Source organism: Sorex araneus, chromosome X, assembly GCF_027595985.1.
Source record: "Sorex araneus isolate mSorAra2 chromosome X, mSorAra2.pri, whole genome shotgun sequence".
Lineage (NCBI taxonomy): Eukaryota > Metazoa > Chordata > Mammalia > Eulipotyphla > Soricidae > Sorex > Sorex araneus.
Window position 1 is genome coordinate 255739268 of NC_073313.1, and position 23966 is coordinate 255763233.

Sequence of the window (23966 nt, forward strand, 5' to 3'; positions counted from 1 at the left end):
AGATTTGGAAGACTTTTTTTCCAAGAAAGGAGAGAGGCAGTCTTCAGACTCACTATTCTTGGATACAGATGTTCCAGACCTCAAAGCAATGTATTTTCTGCATGTGGACACTGCTTGCCAAATCATATTGCATTCAGAGATGGATGTATCAAATCCATCACCTTCTGAAGGGCTGTCTTGCCCTTGAAAATTATACTCTAGACTGGCACTGATGATGACCCTGGAGCCCCAGAACTGGGCAAAGGATTGGCACTGCAAGCTTGAGTACGTGTGAGAACCAGATCCTCTTGTCTGCAATGATTTCACTATTAGTTCATTCTCAGCTACTGGAGACAGATTTGGCTTTGAACTGAACACCTTCCAGAAGACAAAACTATCCATGGAAGGAAGAAAATGCTTCACTGTCCTCCAAACCACTCATTATCATGTGATCAATAAGGTCCTAAAACTCTGCTTTATCTAGATGCTAGCATGCTAGGGTTTCCTCTCAGCTAGGAATGACTGCATCACATCTTCAGGACATGGAGGAAGACACCTGAATGCATAAAGTCACTAGAAATCTGGACAAATGTTTTCCATCACATATCCTGTCACTCAGTTTCTGGTAAGGAAGTCAGAATTAGCAATAAAAACAAAGTCATTGAAGAAAAGAAATAAAAACCTCTCCACATTTAGGTACTGAGCTACTAATTGTATTTTTTTAAGTTAAAAAATATTCAAACTCAAATTGCTCATTAGGGTAAATTTACATATGCACTCCACAAAAGAAGCAAAATGTGATTTGTCTGGGAAATAGGACAATTCAAAGACATCTTTCTCATTTGTGTGAAATTTAGTTTGTGCCATTGGTGTATTTTCCTCTGCAGATCATAAATACACTCTGTAAGAAGCGAGTGGGTCCCATAGTAACTTTAGACAGGCTTCTGGGTTGTCGATTTAAGGGAGTGAAATAACAAACGTATGTGTATGCACATATGTACACATGGTTATATCTACAAAGCCAAGTTGTTACATATATGTATATATACACACATAGATATACACAGCTACACACATACATATATATACATGTGTGAACAAACTTGGTCAAACAATGCTGAATGCCTACAAAAATCTCAGCACTAGAGTTAAATAAAGAGTAAAAGATACAAATTAATGTAAAGAAATACAAGTTCCTTCTTGGTGGGAAAAATAAAGGCAACCTCTGCAATATACTTAATAGCAATATGCAATATGATTAATAGCTTTAGGAACCTGCAAAGCTTTGGGAGAAGTTGAGAATAAAGACTGAAAATAGTTTAGATTTAGTGGATATTCTGGGTTGGTTACCTGCTCCCTCCAGAATTCAACAGGATGGAGATATAACTCAATGGACTAGGCACTTACTTTGCCTGCAGGAAAAGCTGGTTCAATACCTGGCACCCGTGGTCCCCCCCATCATCCCCCAGGGATGAGAAGAGAACTGGGAGCAACCTCTGAGCCCCTCTGGATATGACCCACCAAACCAACCCATTAAACAAACTCCCAGAAAACAATAGATCTGGGCCTTCAGGAAGTCCTAGAAATAAACCAATGATGATAACCTGTAAATGCAATCCTATGAATGACTCTCAGTCCCATTCAAAATGTAAGTAAGCTTTATCTTTAGATAGAAGTGCCTATTTCAGGAAGAGAACTCCCACACAATAGCTTAATTTCCCCAGGAAATAAAAATTTCATGAAAATAGCTGTTTCTAGAAATGCTTCTTGTTGTTTATTAAGACAATGCTGACATAAAACACATCATTTTGAGCAATTTCCAAATTGCAGCCATACTACTTATCAAGGACCGATCAATTACTTCTTCACTGTGATAGATACAAATGCTTCATTCTAGTTAATAGAGTGTCAGGATCTCATGCAGACAGCTTGCATAAATACACGAGGAATAACAGCATACCCTCAGTAGCTTCTGTGACTTTTAGGCATGAAAACGTTGTCTATTCCAAATTTCAAAAAAAAAATGGAATAAAGAATGTTTTTTATATAAAATGCATTTGGTATAGTTGGTTTTTCATTAAAAAGGCATCGAATCCATCTGCAACAGATAATCACAATTTATCTTTTCAGTTACAAAATCAGATTGATGTGCATTTTACATCTAATGTAACCAGATGTGGATATTTCAGTGATTTCCAATACTGACTGTTGAACTCAAAATGGCTTCCTCATTTATATACTACATCTATCCATCATAGTATGTATTTGTAGAAGAAATCTTTGTCAGCTTAAGACCTGTCAATTTCATCTTTGGCCCCTACTTTTAATTTGTAACTGAAAGTCCGTTGTTTCACAGTACAGAATCTTGAACCAATTAGTCACACGCCTTTGTTTTCAGCCCATAATTTCAGAATACATTTGGTCTGGAGGTGTGGGAGAAATACTACTTATCAAACAGCTCTCCTGGCAATTGTATTGCACCACATTTCCAGATGAATACACTCTAGAATAAATTATTTTCAAAAATGAAATTAAGACCAAAGGCTGGGGAAGCCTACAGTTTAATATTCTGCGCGAATAGCTTTCAATAGCTTCCAGGTGGGGGCAACAGTAAGTCAGTTTTGAGAAGAGAAGGGAAACCGGCCCTCTATGCTCCCTGAGTCCAGTTGCAGGAGAAGAATGACCTCCTGGCACTAACAAAGTGGATAAAACTCCCATCGGCTTCCAAATATTGGGCACCCAGGTCTCTGGCGAGTCACACAGGAAGCAGGATGGACCCGGGGGCTCTGCTCAGTCGCGCTGGCCGCTGTCTGAACTCTTGACACGCGCCAGCCACCTGCCCCATAGCGCACCGAGACGGGCAGCTGGCACGGGTGACGCCCCCCTTCCTCCGGAGAAGGGGTGGAGTGGGGAGAGGGTCCAGGCGCTGAGCCCTCCTGCCGTGTTCGGGAACGACGGGGAGCCGCAAGCTTGGCTCCCACTAACATCGCATTCATTGCCACTCTGGACCACTGAAGTTGTTTCACCGCGGCTGCAGATGCGCGCGCGCACACACCGATCCCCTAAAAGCCCCTAGAGAGTCTCCAGCGGACAGAAGACCGGCTTTCGGGAGGCCTCGGAGACCCATTCTTCAGCCCCCCTCTCCGCAAATCCTCGGCCTCTAGGAGGGACGGCTGCGCACCCGGGCTAGGATGAGGGAGGTGCGGAAAGCAGGGAGTGACCTTGGACGGTCCCGAGCCGTGGGACCGAGCCCAGCATCCCCGCCTCCTGGGAGTCCCCGAGGTCCCCGCGCGCAGGAAGGAGGCGGGGCGCGGAGAGACTAGGCGCAAACCCAGGGCCCCCGCAGTGGCGGGGTGCGGAGAGGTGCGCGTCTGGGGGCCGCAGGGAGCCGATGGGCAAGCTCGAGGGCGGGGATGGGGGCTGCCCAAGGCCTTCTTGTCTAGGACCTCCCCGGGCTGGCCGGGCAGGCGGGGGTCCGGCTACGTGTCGCTTCTCCGCGCGCCGCCCGCCGCCGCGCGCGCCCTCAAGCCGCCGCCCGCGCCTCCTCCCGCCGAGCCCGCGGCCGCGCCCTCGGGCCGGTACTTGAGCCAGCAGATGACCCAAGTGACCACGACCGAGAAGAGCGCCAGGATGCTGGCCACCGACAAGCAGATGGGCCCGACCGGCGAAGGCGCCGACGACGCGCCACCCGGGGTCGCCCCGCCTCCGGGGGACCCCCCGCCGCCAGCCCCGGCACCCCCGCCGCCACCGCCGCCGCCGCCACCGCCGTAGTGGTTGACGAAGATGAGGCCGGTGAAGAGCAGCACCACCATGGACAAGAAGGAGAAGACCACGCACACGCAGCCGGCGGTGAGCGCGGCGCGCTTGCAGTTCTGGCAGCTCTCGTAGGCGCCCGGGGCGCGCCAGCCGGGCCGGGCGCGGGGCCCGCGGGGGCCGCCGTCGGTGGCGGCGGGCGGCGGGGCGGCGGCGGCGGCGGCGGGTGGCGGGGCGCCGACGGCGCCGGGCGCGGGCGCGGACGCGGGGCGGCGCGCGGGCAGAGGCGGGAGGCGGTCCTGGGGCAGCGGGTCGTGCGCGGCGCGCAAGGCGAGCGGGAAGGCCTCGGCGAGCTTGGTGTTGTTGGGCAGCCCCTGCACGCGGCTGTCGGGCAGCGGCGTGCGGTGGCGGCACACGGGGCACGCGATGGCTCCGGGCGGCCCGTGCCAGGGCGCGGGGCGCAGCGGGCGCTCCGACGCGTTGCTGGCGGTGCTGGAGGTGCTGGCGTTGCCGGCGGCGGCGGCGGCGGCGCGGAGCTGCAGCTGACTCAGGCACTCCTGGCAGAAGGTGTGCAGGCACGCCAGCAGCTTGGGCGCGCGCCGGTCGCCGTCGAAGTAGTTGTAGCAGATTTTACACTCGTAGTCGTCCAGCGGCGGGAGCACGGCCACGGCCACCGCGGCGCTCCGGCCGCCCCCGGCCCCGTCGGCCCGGGTCCCCGCCGCCGCCGCCGCCGCGCCCCCGCTGACCGTGGCGCTCCCGGGGCTGCTGCCGGGGCTCCTCTCGCCGCCCCCGCCGCTGCCGCTGTCGCTCGCCGGTGCTGCCATGGCATGATCCGCCCCTCATCGGGGGCAAGGTGAGGCGCCGTCCTCCCCCGGCGCCGCCGCCTCGGCGCGGGGCGGGGACGAGGCGCTTCTGCCTCCCCCCCTCGGGCTGCTGTCGCCAGGCGGGGGCGGCGGCGCTGGCCAGGGCCGGGCGGGGGCGCCGCGGCGACCGCCTCCAGGACGCCCCGCTTCCCCCGAGGCGCGGCTCTCGCTGCTTCTGTCCCTCCCCGTCCACCCCCCCCACCCCACCCCCCGCCACCCCGCACGCCCAGTCCCTGCCCTCCGCGGCCACTCCGGGGGCGGCCCGCCTGGCCCGTGGGGAGAGCACTTTGGGTCCGACTGGAAATTGCGAGCGGCGCGGGGAGCCGGGGTGGGGGCGCAGTGCCCGCACGGGATTTGGGGTGCGGCTGCTTAAGGATGTGGCGCGGAGGCACCGCGCGCGCGCGCGCGCGCACGAGCGCGCACACACCCGGGAGCACGGGGAGGGAGGGAGGGAGCCGGGTCCTGCTTGCTCTCTTCCTGCCCCCCTCTTTCCCCAGCACACACCCCATTCTCTACCCCCACCCCATCCTCGTTGTTACGTGGTCCCCATTCCTCGGTGCGCGGCCAAGTCCCTGGAGGAACCTCGTCCCCCCCAGCAGCGGTCCGAGCTCGCGGGTGATGTCATGTGGGGCGGGAGCTGCAGCCTCAGCCTCCCGCGGCCGCCGCCGGGTCTTGCTCTCTCCGCTAAGATCCTGAGCTCCTTGCTCAAGGCCAAGGGCAAAAAAGCCAAGCGGTTTCCAGCCCGGCCCACTGAGCACGGCGTGCATCCTCGGCTACCTCTCACAATTCGCAGGTTCCGGAACGCATGGGTACCTTCAGACCTCCCACTACCCCCCCACAGCCACCCCAAAACTGTTTCTTGAGATTTAAAGAAGCACGAAGACCCAGATAACAGACGTCACGGACCACACGGATGCAGGTAGCTATTGCTTTAATGCACAGCAGGGAGCAGGAGGGAAGACCAGTGATACATTCACGGAATTTCAAAGTCTAGCTTATACCCCCATCACCCAGTCATTCACCTTCGTTAACAAGATCGTGCGTGTGCGTGCGTGCGTGTGTGTGTGTGTGTGTGTGTGTGTGTGTGTGTGTGTGTGTGTGTGTGTGTGTGTGTTGGGAGAGGAAATCCAATTTGGGGACTCACACTCCTCTTAAACTTTCATTTTGTTTTGGGCCACAACCAGGGATGCCCAGGAACCACTCCTAGTGGTGCCCCCGGGTTCCATATATGGTGCCAGGGAATCAAATCCCGCTTCCTGCATGCAAAGCACTTGCTCTAGCCTTTGAGCTATCTCCCTATCCTTAGCCCTCTTCTCAAACTTTTTTTTTTGTTTGGTTTGGGGCTACACCTTGAGATGCTCAGAGGCTACTCCTGGCTTTGCATTCAGGAATAACAACTGGTAGTACTCTGAGGACCATATGGGATGCCAGGGATGGAACTTGGGTCTGCCACTTGTAAGGCAAAGTCCTGCCTGATGTACTATTGTTCTGGCTCCCCCCCCTTCCTTTTGGACTTTTTAATACAAAAATGTAGAGGGACAAACCTTTTTGGCAGCACAGTATTAGACCTTCTCAATTTTATTCAAACCACTAGAAGTCCAGTTGAGCCAGTTAGCATGATGTAGCAGTTCTGGGAAGAACATGATGTAGCATTTCTGGAAATTTGGGACTGCTGGGTTCCACCACTTTTGAGGGGAGTTGGCCTTTAGATACACTTACCCAGAAAGTTCTGTTCCCGTGTTACTCCAGGTTGGACTCCACCTGTGCAGACAACCCCCCACTACAGAAAGAAAGATTGAAAAAGAAAGAAAAAAGAAAGAAAGAGAAAGAAGAAAGAAAGAAAGAAAGAAAGAAAGAAAGAAAGAAAGAAAGAAAGAAAGAAAGAAAGAAAGAAAGAAAGAAAGAAAGAAAGAAAGAAAGAAAGAAAAGAGAACAGCTTGAAAGATTTTGGGTTCCCATTGGAATCCTCGCACATTCTCTACACATTCTCTTTGGAAGACATCAAGATGAGCTGGAAATTATTGTTGTGGAAGTGAAGAATGAATGGAAAATAAGCTGATAGAAGAGGAGGAAAGAAACCACCAGTGAACAGACAAAAGGAGGAATCATCCATAGTAATTATTCAGCGTACCTGACATTTGAAAAGACAATTACTTTTTGTGTTTATGGGAAAAGAGTGCTAAAGGTTCTAAGTATGAGGAAATTTGTTTTGTTTTGGGGCCACACTCAGTACTGCTCAGGGCTTACTCCTGGCTCTGTGCTCCAGGATGACTCCTGGTGGGTCTTGGGCTAGAACCTGGGTCAGTCAGATGGAAGCACCTTACCTGCTGTACTATCTCTCTGGCCCTGAGGGACCTTTCTGATGCTCATTTAAACTGACTTTATATTTCCTAGTTTCAAATGTCATGATTTTGGATAACCATACTTGAAAAACCATAAATAAAATTCTCTTTGTTATTTAAGCGTTTCAGTGTGTGGTGGGCATAGGGTAAGAAACAGCATGAGAGAGCAAATAGTCTTTAGAATGTTTCACTTTGCAAAGCTAATTTAGTTTTGTCTTGTTTTTCCATTTTTTAAATTGAATATCCATGAGATAGACCCAAAGCTGTTCATGATCGGTTTCGGTCAATGATTCAACACCCACCCCTCCACCAGCGTACATTTCCCACCACCAGTGTCCCCTGTTTCCCTCCCACCATCTCCCAACACACACCCCTCCAGCCAGCTGCCTCTATGGGATGTGGATAAGACTGCCGAGGCTCCCAGAAGTCCTGGGAGGTGGGGGTAGGTAGCCCATCCTGACACCCCCTCCCCCACAAGAAAACCTGAAGATTTCAGTAACAAAATTCACATACCTGAATTGTCAGCAGATTATATCTCGGTGAGGTCTGTCCTGAGATGAAGTCCTGCCAGGGGAATGGCAGCGGTTTGGGTTTATGGGAGAAAGCAGCTGCTGAGAGCTCTGCTTGGGTGGGCACCAGGCTGACCCATCCCCCTCCAATTTACCCTGCTCTGTTCAGCCTTGCATGGGTCCAAGATTAACTGTGGCTTTTGATCTCTTTTGAGATTTATACCTGGGTCTCTGGAAGCAAGGCCGGTAGAAGAGCTTACATGGTGGCACTGGAGTTGGTTCGTGAGCGTGGCTGCCTGTCCTTCCAGGAGTACAGGGAAGTGTGTGTGTGGGGGGAGGCAGCCCATACCACCTCTTGCTCTGTTCTTAGGAGTGACCTATGGCAGTTTTGGTGGATTATTTGCTGTGCCAGGTCAGCCACATGCAAGAGAAGCACCTTAACCCCTTACTATCTCTCTGGTTCCCACATATCTTGTTTTGAGACTGTTTTCTACTTCAGTGTGTATCCTTTCTTGATCCAGGATAAGTGAGCCTGCAAGCAGAAGACACCAGTTTAAAACTGCGTAAAATATTCCATTCTAGGCGCTTCACAGCCGAACAACTACAGGCAGGAATGAGAAGGCCAGGAAGGAACTTTGCACCAAGCTTTGCAAGGGGTTATGGTGATGCCAGCAGGTCAACTTGTACCTGTGGGGTGAGGGGATCAGCAGTCTGATGGTGCCTTCAGGCTTTCTGATACCCCAAAATTGCTGCTGTGCCTCTGGTCAGACCCTAAACACTTGGAACCAAGTTTCCCCAGAAATTAAATGGCCAAATGTTAGGTATGTGGGAGTCATGCCCACAAACCACCTTTGGCTCCACTATACAAGCTCATTTATTGGCCTTGCTTCAGAACCAGAGTAAGGCCTGCTGGGTGTGGCCTAATTACCATTCCACACACAAATTACTCTGCACCCCCAAACACATAATTAAACTGAACATGTGGGGCTCAGAGGCTAGAGTTCAGGCTTTGGATACAGGAGCCCCAGGTTTAAATCTGATCCCTGACACCATGTGGCTTCCCCTCTTCCCCAAAACTGCCAGGAGCAACCCAAAGAATTACCAGCTGCAGCCCCCAAAGCCCCCAAATTTTATTTTTATGTTTTATTTAAAATTAAAGATCCATCATTTACACAGTTATCCATAGTTGAATTTTAGACATACAATATTGCTGCACTGATCCCACAACCAGTGTCAACCTCCTTCCACCAATGTTCCCAGGTTCCCTCCCTGCCCCCCCAATTATTCCCCAGCCTGCCCTCTTTTTTTAAAAATTTTTTATTAGAGAATCACTGTGAGGTACAGTTACAAACTTATGAACTTTTGTGTTTGCATTTTACTCATACAGTGATTATTTACCCATCCCTCCACCAGTGCCCATTCACCTCCATCAATGATCCCAGTATCCCTCTTACCACCCCCACCCCATCCCCCACCACCTCACCCTGCCTCTGTGGCAGGGCATTCCCCTGTGTTCTCTCTCCTTTTGGGTGTTGTAGTTTGCAATAGAGGTATTGACTGGCCTTCATGTTCGGTCTATGGTCTACTTTCAGCTCGCATCTTCCAACCCGAATGGGTCCTCCCAACATCCTCTGCTAGGTGTTCCCTTCTCTATCTGAGCTGCCTTTCCCCCTAGCATGTGAGGTCAGTTTCCAAGCTGTGGAGCAGACCTCCTAATCCTTATCTCTACAACTCTTGGGTGTTAGTCTCTCATTATGTTATTTTATATTCCACAGATGAGTGCAATCTTTCTATGTCTGTCCCTCTCTTTCTGACTCATTTCACTTAGCATGATACTTTCCATGTAGAACCACTTATGTACAAATTTTGTGACTTCATCTTTTCTAACAGCTGCATAGTATTCCTGCCCTCTTAACAGGCACCTTTTTTAAGTTCGATTATTAAAATTTGGATCTCTTGATTTCAGTGTTATTAACTATTGTTTGGATAGTTAGATAGTTGCGGGGAGAGCAGTCATTTTATTTATTTAATTTACTTTTTTTTTTTTGCTTTTTGGATCACACCGGGCGATGCTCAGAGGTTCCTCCTGGCTCTGCACTTGGGAATCACTCCTGGCGGTGCTCAGGCCACCATACAGGATGCTGGGAATCAAACCTGGGTTAGCTGCACACAAAGCAAATGCCCTACCCACTGTGCTATCAATCCAGTCCCAGCTCTGTCATTTTATTTTATTTTATTTTATTTGCTTTTTGAGTCACACCCAGCGATGCACAGGGGTTGCTCCTGGCTCTGTGCTCAGGAATTATTCCTGGTGGTGCTCAGGGCACTATATGGAATGCTGGGAATCGAACCCGGGTCGGCCGCGTGCAAGGCAAACGCCCTATCTGCTGTGCCATTGCTCCAGCCCCTCAGCTCTGTCATTTTATTTATTTATTTATTGCTTTTTGGGTCACACCCAGCGATGCTCAGGGATTACTCCTGGCTTTGCACTCAGGAATTACTCCTGGCGGTGCTTGGGGGACCATATGGGATGCCGGGGATCGAACCTGGGTCGGCCGCGTGCAAGGCAAACGCCCTACCCGCTGTGCTATCACTCCAGCCCCCAGCTCTGTCATTTTATTTTATTTTATTTTATTTTATTTTTAATAATTTATTTATTTTTAATTAGAGAATCACCTTGAGGGTACAGTTACAGATTTATACACTTTTGTGCTTATACTTCCCTCATACAAAGTTCGGAAACCCATCCCTTCACCAGTGCCCATTCTCCACCACCTGTAAACCCAGCGTCCCTCCCACCCTCCCCAATCCCATCTCCCCCCCAACCCACCCTGCCACTGTGGCAGGGCATTCCCTTCTGTTCTCTCTCTCTAATTAGCTGTTGTGGTTTGCAATAAAGGTGTTGAGTGGCCGCTGTGCTCAGTCTCTAGCCCTCATTCAGCCCGCAACTCCCTTCCCCCACATGGCCTTCGACTACAATGTAGTTGGTGATCGCTTCTCTGAGTTGCCCTTTCCCCGGAACGTGAGGCCATCCTCGAAGCCATGGGGTCAACCTCCTGGTACTTATTTCTACAGTTCTTGGGTATTAGTCTCCCACTCTGATATTCTATATACCATAGATGAGTGCAGTCTTTCTATGTCTGTCTCTCTCTTTCTGACTCATTTCACTCAGCATGAAACTTTTCATGCCCATCCACTTAACTACAAAATTCTTGACTTCCTTTTTTCTAACAGCTGCATAGTATTCCATTGTATAGATGTACCAAAGTTTCCTCAACCAGTCATCCGTTTTGGGGCATTCGGGTTTTTTCCAGATTCTGGCTATTGTAAACAGTGCTGCAATGAAAATACATGTGCAGATGTTGTTTCGATTGTACTTTTTTGCCTCTCTGGGATATATTCCCAGCAGTGGTATTGCTGGGTCAAATGGGAATTCAATATCTAATTTTTTGAGAATCGTCCAAATTGTTTTCCAGAAGGGCTGAACCAGTCGGCATTCCCACCAGCAGTGAAGAAGGGTCCCTTTCTCCCCACATCCTCTCCAACAGCGGTTGCTTTTGTTCTTTTGGATGTGTGCTAATCTCTGTGGTGTGAGGTGGTATCTCATGGTTGTTTTGATCTGCATCTCTCTGATGATTAGTGATGCAGCAGCTCTGTCATTTTAAATGCCACCTTTGTACCTTAATCACTTGGTTCCCTTTACTTTTCATCTTTCTCTTCACCCCTTCCTCTCCAGTGTATTATTCTCCTCTGGGCTCAAGGTTTATCTGGTCATTGAAAGAGAGACGGTATGTTTATTTGGAGCAACTGTCTCTCAAATCTAGTGCGGAGTAGATGTTCACAGAGTGTAGATTTCCTGTCCTGTGTCCATGCTCTAGGTCTACCTCTGTGCAGCATTAGATATGCTACTTGGCTTTTCTGTGCCTCAGTTTCCTTAACTATGGGCTGGAAGTTAAAGTCTGTTTCTTTTTTCTTTTGGGATGTTGGGCCACTCCTAGCAGTACTCAGGGATTATTCCTGGCTCTGTGCTCAGGAATCACCCCCACCGTGCTAAGGGGACCATGTGGGATGCTGGGTTTTGAACTTGGGTTGGATGCATGTTAGGCAAGCACCCCATCTATTGCCCCTAATAAGAGTCTACTTCTGGGGGTGGAGAGAATACAGCGGGTAGGGCTTTTGCCTTGCATGCACCCAACCCGGTTCAATCCTTGGCATCCCATATAGTCCCCCGAACACTGCCAGGAGTGATTTCTGAGCACAGAGCCAGGTGTAACCCCTGAGTATTGCAGGGTGTAGCCCCTCCTCTCCCCACCCCCCAAAAAAGGAGCACTTCTGCCTTTATTTTTTTATGTTTTATTTTTTCTGCCTTTCTTTAGTGAGAATGAAATATCCAATACTTTTAACACAGAATAGATTTCCCTGGCCCTTGTTAGCCCATACCTCTATTTAGGTTCAGACTTCTGTTCCAGAGCTGAGCAGTCCTGAAAAATACCCCTAATAATGGCTCAGAGATGTAACCACGGTGATAGGCAAGAAGATAGTGCGGTTCCAACCTCTTCCCCCTCTTTCCAAAGACAGATGCAGCTAGGTATCTCAGGCAGAAAGGGCAAGAGGAGGCCTGACCCAAGCATTTGAGCACTGATTATTGGTCTGCCAGGCATAAGAAACAAAACAGCACTCGAAAAGATCAGGACAAAGTACGATCTCCTTGGGAACAGGGGAGGGATAGCTGTCCAGAAGATAATGCCACTAAAAAGGAAGTCATAAATGAGTTGATCAAGCAGCTGACATTTTACAACAGAAACTGGGTTGATTCAATTAGATATGATTTGCGTTTCTCTTCCGGAAGACATAGTTCCTATGTGATGAGTTACCTGGCCTCCAGCACCAGGAACTTAATAGAGGATATTAAATATCTGTGTGCAAAACTTGGAGGCAGAATGAGGCCAGTTCATGGTCGGGATACAAGAACTGGTGGAAATAAAAGGGAGAGAACTTATTTCTGTTGGGGATTGGTACAAAGTTTTGACACTCTCGGGACCAGTGCATTAGGGCCTTGGATGCCCAGAGAAAGAAACTCAAGGCACTGGCATGAAACAAAGAGGTTGGGGACATGCTTATGGGCTGCAGCGGGTAGAGCAGGTAATGTGAAATACTCTGTTCCTGGACCCCCAGGGTGTTGTACTAGCAAGGCTGGACTTCATTTTTTTGGGGGGTCGCACCCGGAGATGCTCAGGGGTTACTTCTGGCACTGTCTTCAGGAATTACTCCTGGTGTTGCTTGGGAGGACAGTATAGGATGCCAGAGATTGAATCCAGGTTGGCCATGTGCAAGGCAAATGCCCTACTCACTGTAGTATTGCTCTGGCCCTCATCTTTTCTTGTAGCAAAGAAGTATTCCATTGTGTATGTGTACCATAGCTATTGTTCCTCCTCCTCCTCCTCCTCCTCCTCCTCCTCCTCCTCCTCCTCTTCCTTCTCATTTCCCCCTCCCCCTCCCCCTTTTTTCTTCCTCCTCCTCTTCTTCCTCTTCTGATTGAGGTTTATTCCTGGCTCTGTGGGCAGGTTTACTCCTGGCAGGGATCAGGTGACCATATGTGACACTGGGGACAAAACTCAGGCTGGCTGCATGCAAGGCTAGAGCTCTTCCTGCTGTTCTATCTCTGCATCCCCATGGTTTCTTTATCCAGTCATCTGTTCTTGGACACTTGAGTTGTTTCCAGATTTTGGCTATTGTGAATAGTGCGGCAATGAACAAAGGTCCATCCCTACCTTCTTAAACTATGGGTCCTGTCCTCATGTAGAATCTTTCTTTAATGTTTTTGGTTTTAGTTTGGGGGCTACACCCAAGAGTGCTCAGAGCTTACTCCTGGCACTGTGCTCAGGGATCACTCTTGGCGGGGCTTGGGGAAACCATATAAGATGCCAGAGATTGAACCTGAGTCAGCCAAAAGTCATGTACCCTGTCCTCTGTACTATCTCTCCAGCTCCCTATGTAGTAACTTTAAAAATATTTATTTTACTAAAGCTACTATAAACATACAGTCCCCAAGGCTTCCAGGAATAACCCCTGAGAGCAGAGCCAAGAGCAAGCCCTAGGACCAGAATAGCTATGACCTTCACTGAAGGTATTGATATAAGCATATATGTTGTAATAATAATAGAGGCACATTGTTTCACTTTAATTCATTCAGAATACTATTTATGGAATCGTCTATGTGCCAGACAATGGTTTTGAGGTCAATGATACAAATCAGTGAACAAACAAGAAGCAATTCTTGCCTTCATGGAACAAGTATTCTAATAGATATTGTTGCATAAGAGACAGGTAATAAGTGAAATATAATAGTAATGGATACATAATAGTCATATAATAGTAATGGATAGAAATGAGAGTAATGATAGTAAATGGAAAAATGCTATGGAGAAAAGTAAAACAGGGTCGGAGTGGTGGGGTATGGAAGAGGTAGTTTGCTATTTAGAGTGGAAGGGGTAGTTTGGGTAGTTGGACCCAGAGTATAGGGAGGAAAGGAAAAGAAAGAGTTGCAGGGGTGGGGGAGAAGAGACAGATGAGAAGCGACGGGGCCAGGTCAGGGAAGTCAGGTACGAAGATGGTGTTAAGGAATGACAGAGCTAGATAGCCAACACAGAGTCAACAGCACTGAAATCAAAAGACATAAACTTTAAAGCTGAACTTAGAAAGGTGCCTGCCAAGAAGGCAGGGTGGGGGATGGGAGAGTATGGAACATTGGTGGAGGAAGGTTGGCGCTGGTGATGGGATTAGTGCCTCAATATTGAATGTTTTTGTATTCAATTCAACTATAGGTAACTTTGCAAATCATCACTGTCATCGATTTGCTCGAGTGGGCACCAGTAGCGTCTCCATTGTGAGACTTGTTGTTACTGTTTTTGGCATATCAGATACACTACAGATAGCTTGTCAGGCTCTGCTGTGCAGGCAGGATACTCTTGGTAGCTTGCCGGGCTCTCTGAGAGGGATGGAGAAATCGAACCCGGGCCGGCCACCTGCAAGGCAAACACCCTACCCGCTGTGCTATGGCTCCAGTTAAAATATAACAAAATATAAAATATGACAGTCAGAAAAAATATGGCCAAATCATAAAAGAAAGAAGAATGAGGCCAGAGTGATAGTAGAATGGGTCGGATGCTTGCTTGCCTTGTATACTGCCAACGAGAGTTTGATCCCTGATAACACTTATGGTCCCTGAGCACGCCAGGAGTGATATCTGAGTGCAGTCAGGATTTAGCCCTGAACACACTAAGTGTGACCGCCCCCCCCAAAAAATAAAAACAACAAAAACTGGTGGTCAGAGATGCTTATCCTATAAATATTTTTTCCCCAATTATTAAGTGTAAGAGTGCTGCTATTTATTCAGCCATTGATTAAGCTGCTCATCCTATAACTCTCGAGCAGAATTTAAAGAAGGGAAGGGCAAAACATGTGGTTTTCCAACATAAGAGTGAAAAATCACTCTTTAAGCAGAGATAAGTGCATGTGCACAGACCCTGAGGTCCAGGACAGCAGGGAGGTCAGAGTGAGCTGGGGGGCAGCTGCAGAGGAAGCCACAGTGAGGGTCTGGGCATAGATTCTCACAGAAGGACTTGTGGGCTATTGTAAGGAACTTAAATTTAAATTTATAACAATAATGCTTTTTATTCTTTACTTACTTTTGGATAACACCCAGCAGTGCTCAGGGGTCTACATTGGGGGTCCCTACTGGGGGTACTCCGGAGACCATGCAGTGCCAGGGCTTGAACCCAGGGTTCCTGCATGCAAAGCATGCCCTCCAGCCCTTTGAGCCATCCCCGTGGTCCTGACTAGTTTTTTGGGGGGACGGGATACACTCAGCCACCCTCAGGGGCTACTCCCTGCTCTGTACTCAGAAGCGATGCTGGTGGTGCCCCAGAGAACACGCAGTGCTGGGGGTTTACACTGAGACCAGTGGGACGCAGGCAAGCACCTCAGCTCCTGTACTGCCTCTCCAGCCCCCTGCATTCTGATTTTTTTTTTGCTTTTTGGGTCACACCAAGCGATGCTCAGGGGTTACTCCTGGCTTTGCACTCAGGAATCACTCCTGGTGGTGCTTGGGGGACCATATGGGATGTCGGGGATCGAACCCCGGTCGGCCGCGTGCAAGGCAAATGCCCTACTCTCTGTGCTATCACTCCGGCCCCTGCACTCTGATTTTTATTTTTAATTTTATTATTATTATTATCTTTGCTTTTGGGGTCACACCCGGCGATGCACAGGGGTTACTCCTGGTTCTGCACTCAGGCATTACCCCTGGCGGTGCTCAGGGGACCATATGGGATGCTGGGAATCGAACCCGGGTCAGCAGCGTGCAAGGCAAACTTCCTACCCGCTGTGCTATCGCTCCAGCCCCTGATTTTCATTTTTTATTTTCTTTTGAAATCATAACCAGTCGTGGGCAGCAGGGAGGGTGGTGCTTTGGGGAATATGTAGTACTGGGTAATGAACCCAGGACTGCGCGCAAAGCATGTGCTCCAGTTCTTGGAGATGTATCCCCAGCCCTGATTTATTTCTTTAAAATATATATATATGTATATATATATATATTGCTTTTTGGGTCACACCCAGCGAAGTACAGGGGTTACTCCTGGCTCTGCACTCAGGAATTACTCCTGCCAGTGCTTGGGGAACCATATGGGATGCTGGGAATCAAACCCGGTTCAGCTACGTGTAAGACAAATGCCCTACCTGCTATGCTATTGCTCCAGCGCCCCCCCCACCCCAGCAAAAATATTTTGGTATTGTTTGGGGGCCACACCCAGAAGTGCTCAGGGCTTATTCCTGGCTCTACTCAGGGACTCAGGGATCACCCCTGGTGGACTCAAAGACTATGTGAGGTACAGGGGATCAAACCCAGGTTGGCCATGTGTGAGGCCCTACCTGCTATGCTTCCAACCCAACCCTGTTTTTTTTTTAACATCTCTATTTAATTGTTTCATTTTAAAACCACACCTAGCTGTGCTCAGGGCTCACTCCTGGCTTTGTGCTCTGGGCTCATTCCTGGAAGCTAAGGGGCTCCTATGGGATGCCTGGAACCAAACCTGTATCAGCTGTATGCAAGGCAAGGTCTTTACCCTCGGTACTAGCTCTCCAATCCCCTATTTTTTTTCTTTTTGGGTCACACCCAGCGATGCTCAGGGGTTACTCCTGGCTTTGCACTCAGGAATCACTCCTGGCGGTGCTTGGGGGACCATATGGGATGCCGGGGATTGAACCCGGGTCAGCCGCATGCAAGGCAAACGCCCTACCTACTGTGCTATCGCTCCAGCCCCTCCAATCCCCTATTTTTAATTTTTTTAATTGGACAAAATCCATTGAAGGTTTTGGGCAAAGAGTTGCAGAATCTGTTTTTGGTTTCTAAAGAATGGCTGTAGATACTGTGTGATGAATAACTTAGAGGGGCTAAGTGTAGAAGCACAAAATCGGAGAAGCTGACTCCAGTTATGAAAGCAGGGAGTATGCAGTTTGGACCTGGTGAGACTGCTTAGATTCTGCACATGAAGACGAGACTGTCAGAATTTGCCGGCATAGAGTGAACTGAAAACAGTCTCCAAGGATATTTCCAAGCCTTTGATCCTGAATCTCAAAACCCTGCTTACATTTTTAAAAAAAATTTTAATTTTTTTTGCATTTTGGGTCACACCCGGCAATGCACAGGGGTTACTTCTGGCTCATGCACTCAGGAATTACTCCTGGCAGTGCTCGGGGGACCATATGGGATGCTGAGAATCGAACGCAGTTTGGCCGCGTGCAAGGCAAACGCCCTCCCCGCTGTGCTATTGCTCCAGCCCCCCTGCTTACATTTTTTTTTTTTTGCTTTTTTGGGTCACACCTGGCGATGCACAAGGGTCACTCCTGGCTCTGCACTCAGGAATTACCCCTGGCGGTGCTCAGGGGACCATATGGGATGCTGGGAATCGAACCCGGGTCGGCCGCGTGCAAGGCAAACGCCCTACCCGCTGTGCTATCACTCCAGCCCCCCTGCTTACATTTTTAACTCAATAGCAATACATGATTAGAGAATAACATTCCTGTAATGTTAACTCTTGTTTTATACCAGAAAAATCCTTATTGTCTTCTTTGGCTTGGGGGCCACACCTGGTGGCAGGGTTTACTCCTGGCTCTGTGCTCAGGAATCACTCTTGGAGGTTTTCAGAGAGTCATATGCATGCTGGGAATGAAACTGGAGGCAGCTGTGTACAAGGCAAGACTTGCCTTAACCCCTGTACTATCTCCCTGGCCTCCAGAATATCCTTGTATCCTTGCTCACATATCAATTCCATATTGCTTACCCTGATAATTCTATTTAAAGCTATAACCTTCTCCCCACTCCCTGGCTGGTCCTGCTGTATTTTATTCTGTAGTTACAGAATTTGTTGGGCCCAGGATGAACTGAAAATATAGGACCCTTGCTAGAAATTATAATTAAGAATTTTAGGAAAAATTTTTTTGGACTTGACTGAGAGCACAGTGGGTACCCGGGTGTTTGCCTTGCATGAGGCTGACCCAGGTTTGATTCCTCTGTCCCTCTCGAAAGCCCGGCAAACTACCGAGAGTATCCCACCTGCACGGCAGAGCCTGGCAAGCTACCCGTGGCGTATTCGTTATGCCAAAAACAGTAACAAGTTTCACAATGGAGACGTTACTGGTGCCCGCTCGAGCAAATCGATGAACAATGGGACAACAGTGCTACAGTGCAACAGGATTTTTTTTTTTTGACAGCACATTAAAGCACGTGATGGCCTTTCTGAGCATAGGGAACTGTAGCAAGCCTATAGAGCCAGTTCTGTGTATTCCTATTTAACGAATTTATTAGTTTACTATGTCTCTTCCTACTTATGGAAGCCAGTGTGGGCAGGAACTTGTGTGCCATACCCACATGACTGAAATAGCACCTGCCGGATAATAGATACGCATCACAAACTTTTCAATTAAAGAGCTTTTCCATTCCTTTTACTTTTCTCCTTCCTTTCTCCCTGTTTATGTTGTTGCAATGACAAGGGGTTGCCCCAATGCGTAGTTGTGGTTCTTGTATATTTGTTGGTGGTGCTCACCGAGAGTTCTGTGTCAGTTGTGGTGCTCATGCATCTTTAGTTGTGCTCATAAACTCTGGCTACAGTCCTCCAGCCATCCAGCACTCTGTTTTCACTGCAGGGCTTCCGGACATCAGTACTCTTGGTCTCACACTTGGCAAAGCACAACTTTTTATTTCTTTTTGGGTCATACCCGGCGATGCACAGGGGTTACTCCTGGCTCTGCACTCAGGAATTACCCCTGGCGATGCTCAGGGGACCATATGGGATGCTGGAAATTGAACCCAGATCAGCCTCATGCAAGGCAAATGCCCTACCCACTGTGCTATTGCTCCAGCCCCCATAACTTTTTTTTAATCACTGAGCCATCCCGAGGGCCCCAAATAAATTATTTTTAATGGCTTGCTGACATTTTCGGCAATTACTGTGCCATAATTTTTATAGCATTATTTTTACCAATGGCTTCATTACATACATAGTCTTTTTTTTTCTTTTTGGGTCACACCCAACGATGCACAGGAGTTACTCCTGGCTCATGCACTCAGGAATTACTCCTGGCGGTGCTAGGGGACCATATGGGATGCTAGGAATTGAACCCAGGTCAGCCGAGTGCAAGGCAAATGCCCTACCCTCTGTGCTATCACTCTAGCCCCATGTATATAGTCTTTTGTTTGTTTTTATTGGCCACATCTAAGGACGATCAGGGCTTATTCCTAACGAAGCTCATGGAACCATGTGGGGTGGCGGAGATCAATCCTGGGTTGACTGCATGCAGACAAGTGCCTTACCCACTGTATGATCTCTCCAGTTAACTCTTTAAGATTGACTGTCTGTAATGGTGAAGGAAAGCAGACATTCTAGTGGAGGCTGTAGTGCTGGAATGTTGTATGCATGAAACCCTACCATGAACAGTTTTATAAAATCACAGTACTTCAAAATATATTTATTTATACATAGGTCTATATAATCAGAAAAAAAGATTAATTCTCTGAAGTGAAATGTTTTTCATTTAAAAATGTAATTCACAAAATTTATGTGCCAAAAACAGTGACAGCAAGTTTCACAATGGAGACGTTACTGGTGCCCACTTGAGCAAATCAATGAACAACGGGATGACAGTGCTACAGTGCTACAGTTCACAAAGTATTATTTATTATGGGCTTTGAGCGATAGCAGAGCGGGTAGGGTGTTTGCCTTGCACGTGGCTGACCCGGGTTTGATTCCTCCGCCCCTCTCAGTGAGCCCAGCAAGCTACCGAGAGTATCTCGCCCATAGGGCAGAGCCTGGCAAGCTAACCGTGGCGTATCCGATATGCCAAAAAAAACAGTAACAACAAGTCTCACAGTGGAGACGTTACTGGTGCCCACTCGGGCAAATAGATAGGCAACGGGATGACAGTGATACAGGGATAATCATCAGAAGACTTTACAATGAGAAGAAATGTTCATTATACTTTCAAAAGTTGAACTTCTGGGGCCGGAACGATAGCACAGCGGGTAGGGTGTTTGCCTTGCACGTGGCCGACCTGGGTTCCATCCCCGGCATCCCATATGGTCCCCCAAGCACTGCCAGGAGCAATTCCTGAGTGCAAAGCCAGGAGTAACACCTGAGCATCGCTGGGTGTGACCCAAAAAGCAAAAAAAAAAAAAAAGTTGAACTTCTTTTTAGTTTTGCTTTTTTTTTGATTTTAGGTCACTCAATGGTGCTTAGGAATTACTCCTGGTTCTCTGCTCACGGATTATTCCTGGGGGAACTCAGGAGAACTTTATTTAGTGGCAGGAATCAGCAGTGGATCTACTGTGTGCAAGGCAAGCATCTTAACCTCTGTACTATCTCTCTGACCTAACTTTCCCTGAGGTGCCATGCAAACATGGTGGTTTGCAATCCTGTGTATTTATCCATTCCTTATCCAGACCTATAAAGTGTTGAATGCCCCAGAGCTTATTCTAGTGGGCATATTGAATACTTCCATGATTAATTTTTGTGGCAGCTGGCAGTAAGATTTATTGAATCTACATCCCAGAATGAAATAAGATTGAGTTTTATTTTATTTAGGTTCAATCCCTGGCACCCCATGCATGTGGTCCCTGGAGCCTGTTAGATATGATCCCTGAACACAGAACCAGGAGAAAGCCCAGAACCCAGCTGGGTGTGGTTCCCAAGCCAAATCAAAAACAAGAGGAACATCACGATTTTTTGTGCCTTAAGACAGGTTTTTACATAAGAAATCTGAAAAATGACAAAGGCGAAATGACTTAAATGTCTGCTGTTAAATATAAATAGTTTGAGATTCCTTTGCTTTTCTACTCCTATTCTGCAACAGTAGTGCTAGCATAGGATGCGAAACTCCAAATCATTTGGCCAGTAAATGTAGCTAAAATGGAAAGTTGTTTTCCTTTAGAAGATGCCAAAGGGACCCTTGCTTTTCCAATTTCTAGACACTGCTTGCATTCTTTGGCCCGTGGCCTTCTTGCTCTGAGCTCACATCTCCTCTAAGTTTGGCACTCTTAAAAAAAAAACAGGCATTTATTTTTTATGGAATCACCGTGAATTACAAAGTTTCAAAGATATTTATGATTGAGTTTCAGGTGTGCAATGTTCTAGTACCAATTATTTCACCAGTGTCCACTACCCTCCACCAATGTCAAGAACTATTTTTTTTTTAGGGAATCTCTCCAGCCCCTAGAGATATAATTTTGGCATATCGAATACTCCACGGGTTGTTTGCCAGGCTCTGCTGTGTGGGCGGGATACTCTTGGTAGCTTGCTGGGCTCTCCGAGAGGGGCGGAGAAATTGAACCCGGGTTGGCTGCGTGCAAGGCAAACGCCCTACCTGCTGTGCTATCGCTCTAGTCCATATATATATATATATATATGTACATATATATATATACACACATATCACTGTATCACTGTAATCCCGTTGATCATCAATTTGCTCGAGCATGTGCCAGTAAGGTCTCCATTTGTCCTAGTCCTGAGATTTTAGCAGCCTCTCTTTACTTGTTCTTCCCAGCAGTGCCACATTACCCTCTTTCAGGGTAAGGGGAATGAGACCCGTCATTGTTACTGTATTTGGCATCTCCAATATGCTTGCCAGACTCTGTGGTGCAGGGAGGATGCTCTCTGTACCTTTCCAGGTACTCTGAGAGGGAGAACTAGGCTATAAGATCTTGGCTGTTGATGGGATTACATGGTGGGTTTGTGGGTGTGGTTGCCAAGCTACTGGAAAATTGGGGGTCTAGGTGGAGGAGGCCCAATCCCAATCTGAGCAGGCTTGGAGATCTCTGCTGGGGCTTTGCTTGGGGTGAGGAGGGAAACTCAACTTGCCCCGCTCCGAGGGGCTCTGGTGAAGATAGCCAGGTGTGAGGGCAAGAGACTCATATATATATACATACATATATATATATATGAGTCTCTCTCTCTCTATATATATATCTTTTTGGGTCATGCCTGGCGATGCACAAGGGTTACTACTAGTTTTGCACTCAGGAATTACTCCTGGCAGTGCTTGGGGAACCACATGAGATACTGGGAATGGAACCCAGTTTGGCCATGTGCAAGGCAAATGCCCTACCCACTATACTATTGCTCCAGCCCCTTTTAAATGTAGGAATATTGGTATTTATTCAACCAGTGATTAAGCTGATTGAACTGGACATGAACTCCACCTGTTATATTTTTAAGTGTCAAGATAATCATCCAACATGGGCAACATTGCAAAGTGATCACCCCTGTAAGAAAATTTCTCTTCTGAACAAATTATCATATTTGCAACATATTAGTGCCTACCCCACAGCGATTACATTGTATGGTTTATTTTATAACCGAAAAGTTAGGCCTCTTTTTTTTCTTTTTTTAGCTTTTTGGGTCACACTCAGTGATGCTCAGGGGTTACTGCAAATGCCTTACCCATGTACTATTGTTCAAGCCCCCAGTTTAGGCCTCTTAATTCCCTTCACTCATTTCATCCATCCCAAGCCCAACCCCTGGGTACCACCAATATGTTGTTCCCTTTAAGAAATCAAAGAAGAGGGGGCTGGAGCGGTAGCACAGAGGGTAGGGCGTTTGCCTTGCACCCGGCCCAACCCGGGTTCAATTCCCAGCATCCCATATGGTCCCCTGAGCACCGCCAGGGGTAATTCCTAGTGCAGAGCCAGGAGTGACCCCTGTGCATCGCCAGGTGTGACCAAAAAATAAAAAAATTAAAAAAAATAATCAAAGAAGTGATGAGGACAAGTGGGAAACCCAAGTGTTGGCTGTGGAAACCCCAACAGGAAGAAAGTGAGTTCCTCAGAGCTCTTGTTCAGGCCAAGTCCTTGGAGTCCTTCTCCCCTCATGCTTCTCACCAGGCAGGTGTGTTAGCCCAGAGCTGTATTTAGGATTTGAGACATCAGTGAGTCATTGTTCCTAAACCAGGAACAAGTGGATCCAGGAAGATCTAAAAAATAATATAGAAGACAATCAATGAATGCTACATAAGCAGATGGTAAAATAGGAGTTTCCTGCAGTGGATTTAAAGAACTACTTCTCCTTTACACATGATTTCTGAAGCCTGTTGTCATTTATATCTTTTCAGATGGAAAGGTCTGCAGCCTTTGGAGGCGGGGCCTTCACTCACGTGGGAAGTCTAAGAGACTGACCTTGTCCCTCCACAATGTCCAACAACAGATTTCGTGCCAATTAGCTGAGGCTGGATTTGGAAACAGCTTCTCTCCTCTCTTGTCTCTTGGTCCCTTTTGAATGGAGACAAGATGACCTGAACCTGCCTGAAGTGTGCAGTTCTTCAGGGCTTTCTGCAGACTGGGATGCTTTCTAGTCAAGCCTGTATCACTGTATCACTGTCACTATCATCCTGTTGCTCATTGATTTGCTCGAGTGGGCACCAGTAACGTCTCCAAGTGAGACTTGTTGTTACTGTTTTTGGCATATTGAGTCTGCCACGGGTAGCTTGCCAGGCTCTGCCGTGCAGGCAAGATACTCTTGGTAGCTTGCCAGACTCTCCGGGAGGGATGGAGGAATCAAACCCAGGTCGGCAGCATGCAAGGCAAACGCCCTACCCTCTGTGCTATCGCTTCAGGCTTGACTTGTCTATATTTCCCCATCCTTTAATAAAATACCATAAAATATTTAAGTAGAAAATATGTGTGACAGTTAGAAAAAACATTTTTTTTTCCTTTGAACTAAGAGTCTTTGAGAGACGAAAGTAAGGGATTGTTGTTTGTTGTTGTTTTGTTTTTTGTTTTGGATTTTGGAGGGTGCCACACCCAGTGTTGCTCATGGCTGATTCCTGGCTCGGTGCTTTGTACCTTGCGTGTGACCAATCTGGGTTTGATCCCCAGTGTCAGGATGAAACTGATGCCATGACAGGCCTCAGCTAACGTTAAGTTTTGGCTAGGCCTAAGTTTCTGTTTCCCAGAAACTGAACTTGCAGCT

The 23966-nt window shown here is 48.0% G+C and overlaps 1 protein-coding gene across 1 annotated transcript; it reads right to left on the reverse strand.

Moving 5' to 3' along the window:
* Positions 1–1719: 1719 nt before the first annotated feature.
* Positions 1720–4772, reverse strand: LOC129399939 (translation initiation factor IF-2). Its single transcript, XM_055121517.1, has one exon. It carries the CDS (start codon positions 4554–4556, stop codon positions 3459–3461), a length of 1098 nt encoding a protein of 365 aa, XP_054977492.1. The 5' UTR covers positions 4557–4772; the 3' UTR covers positions 1720–3458.
* Positions 4773–23966: the final 19194 nt, after the last annotated feature.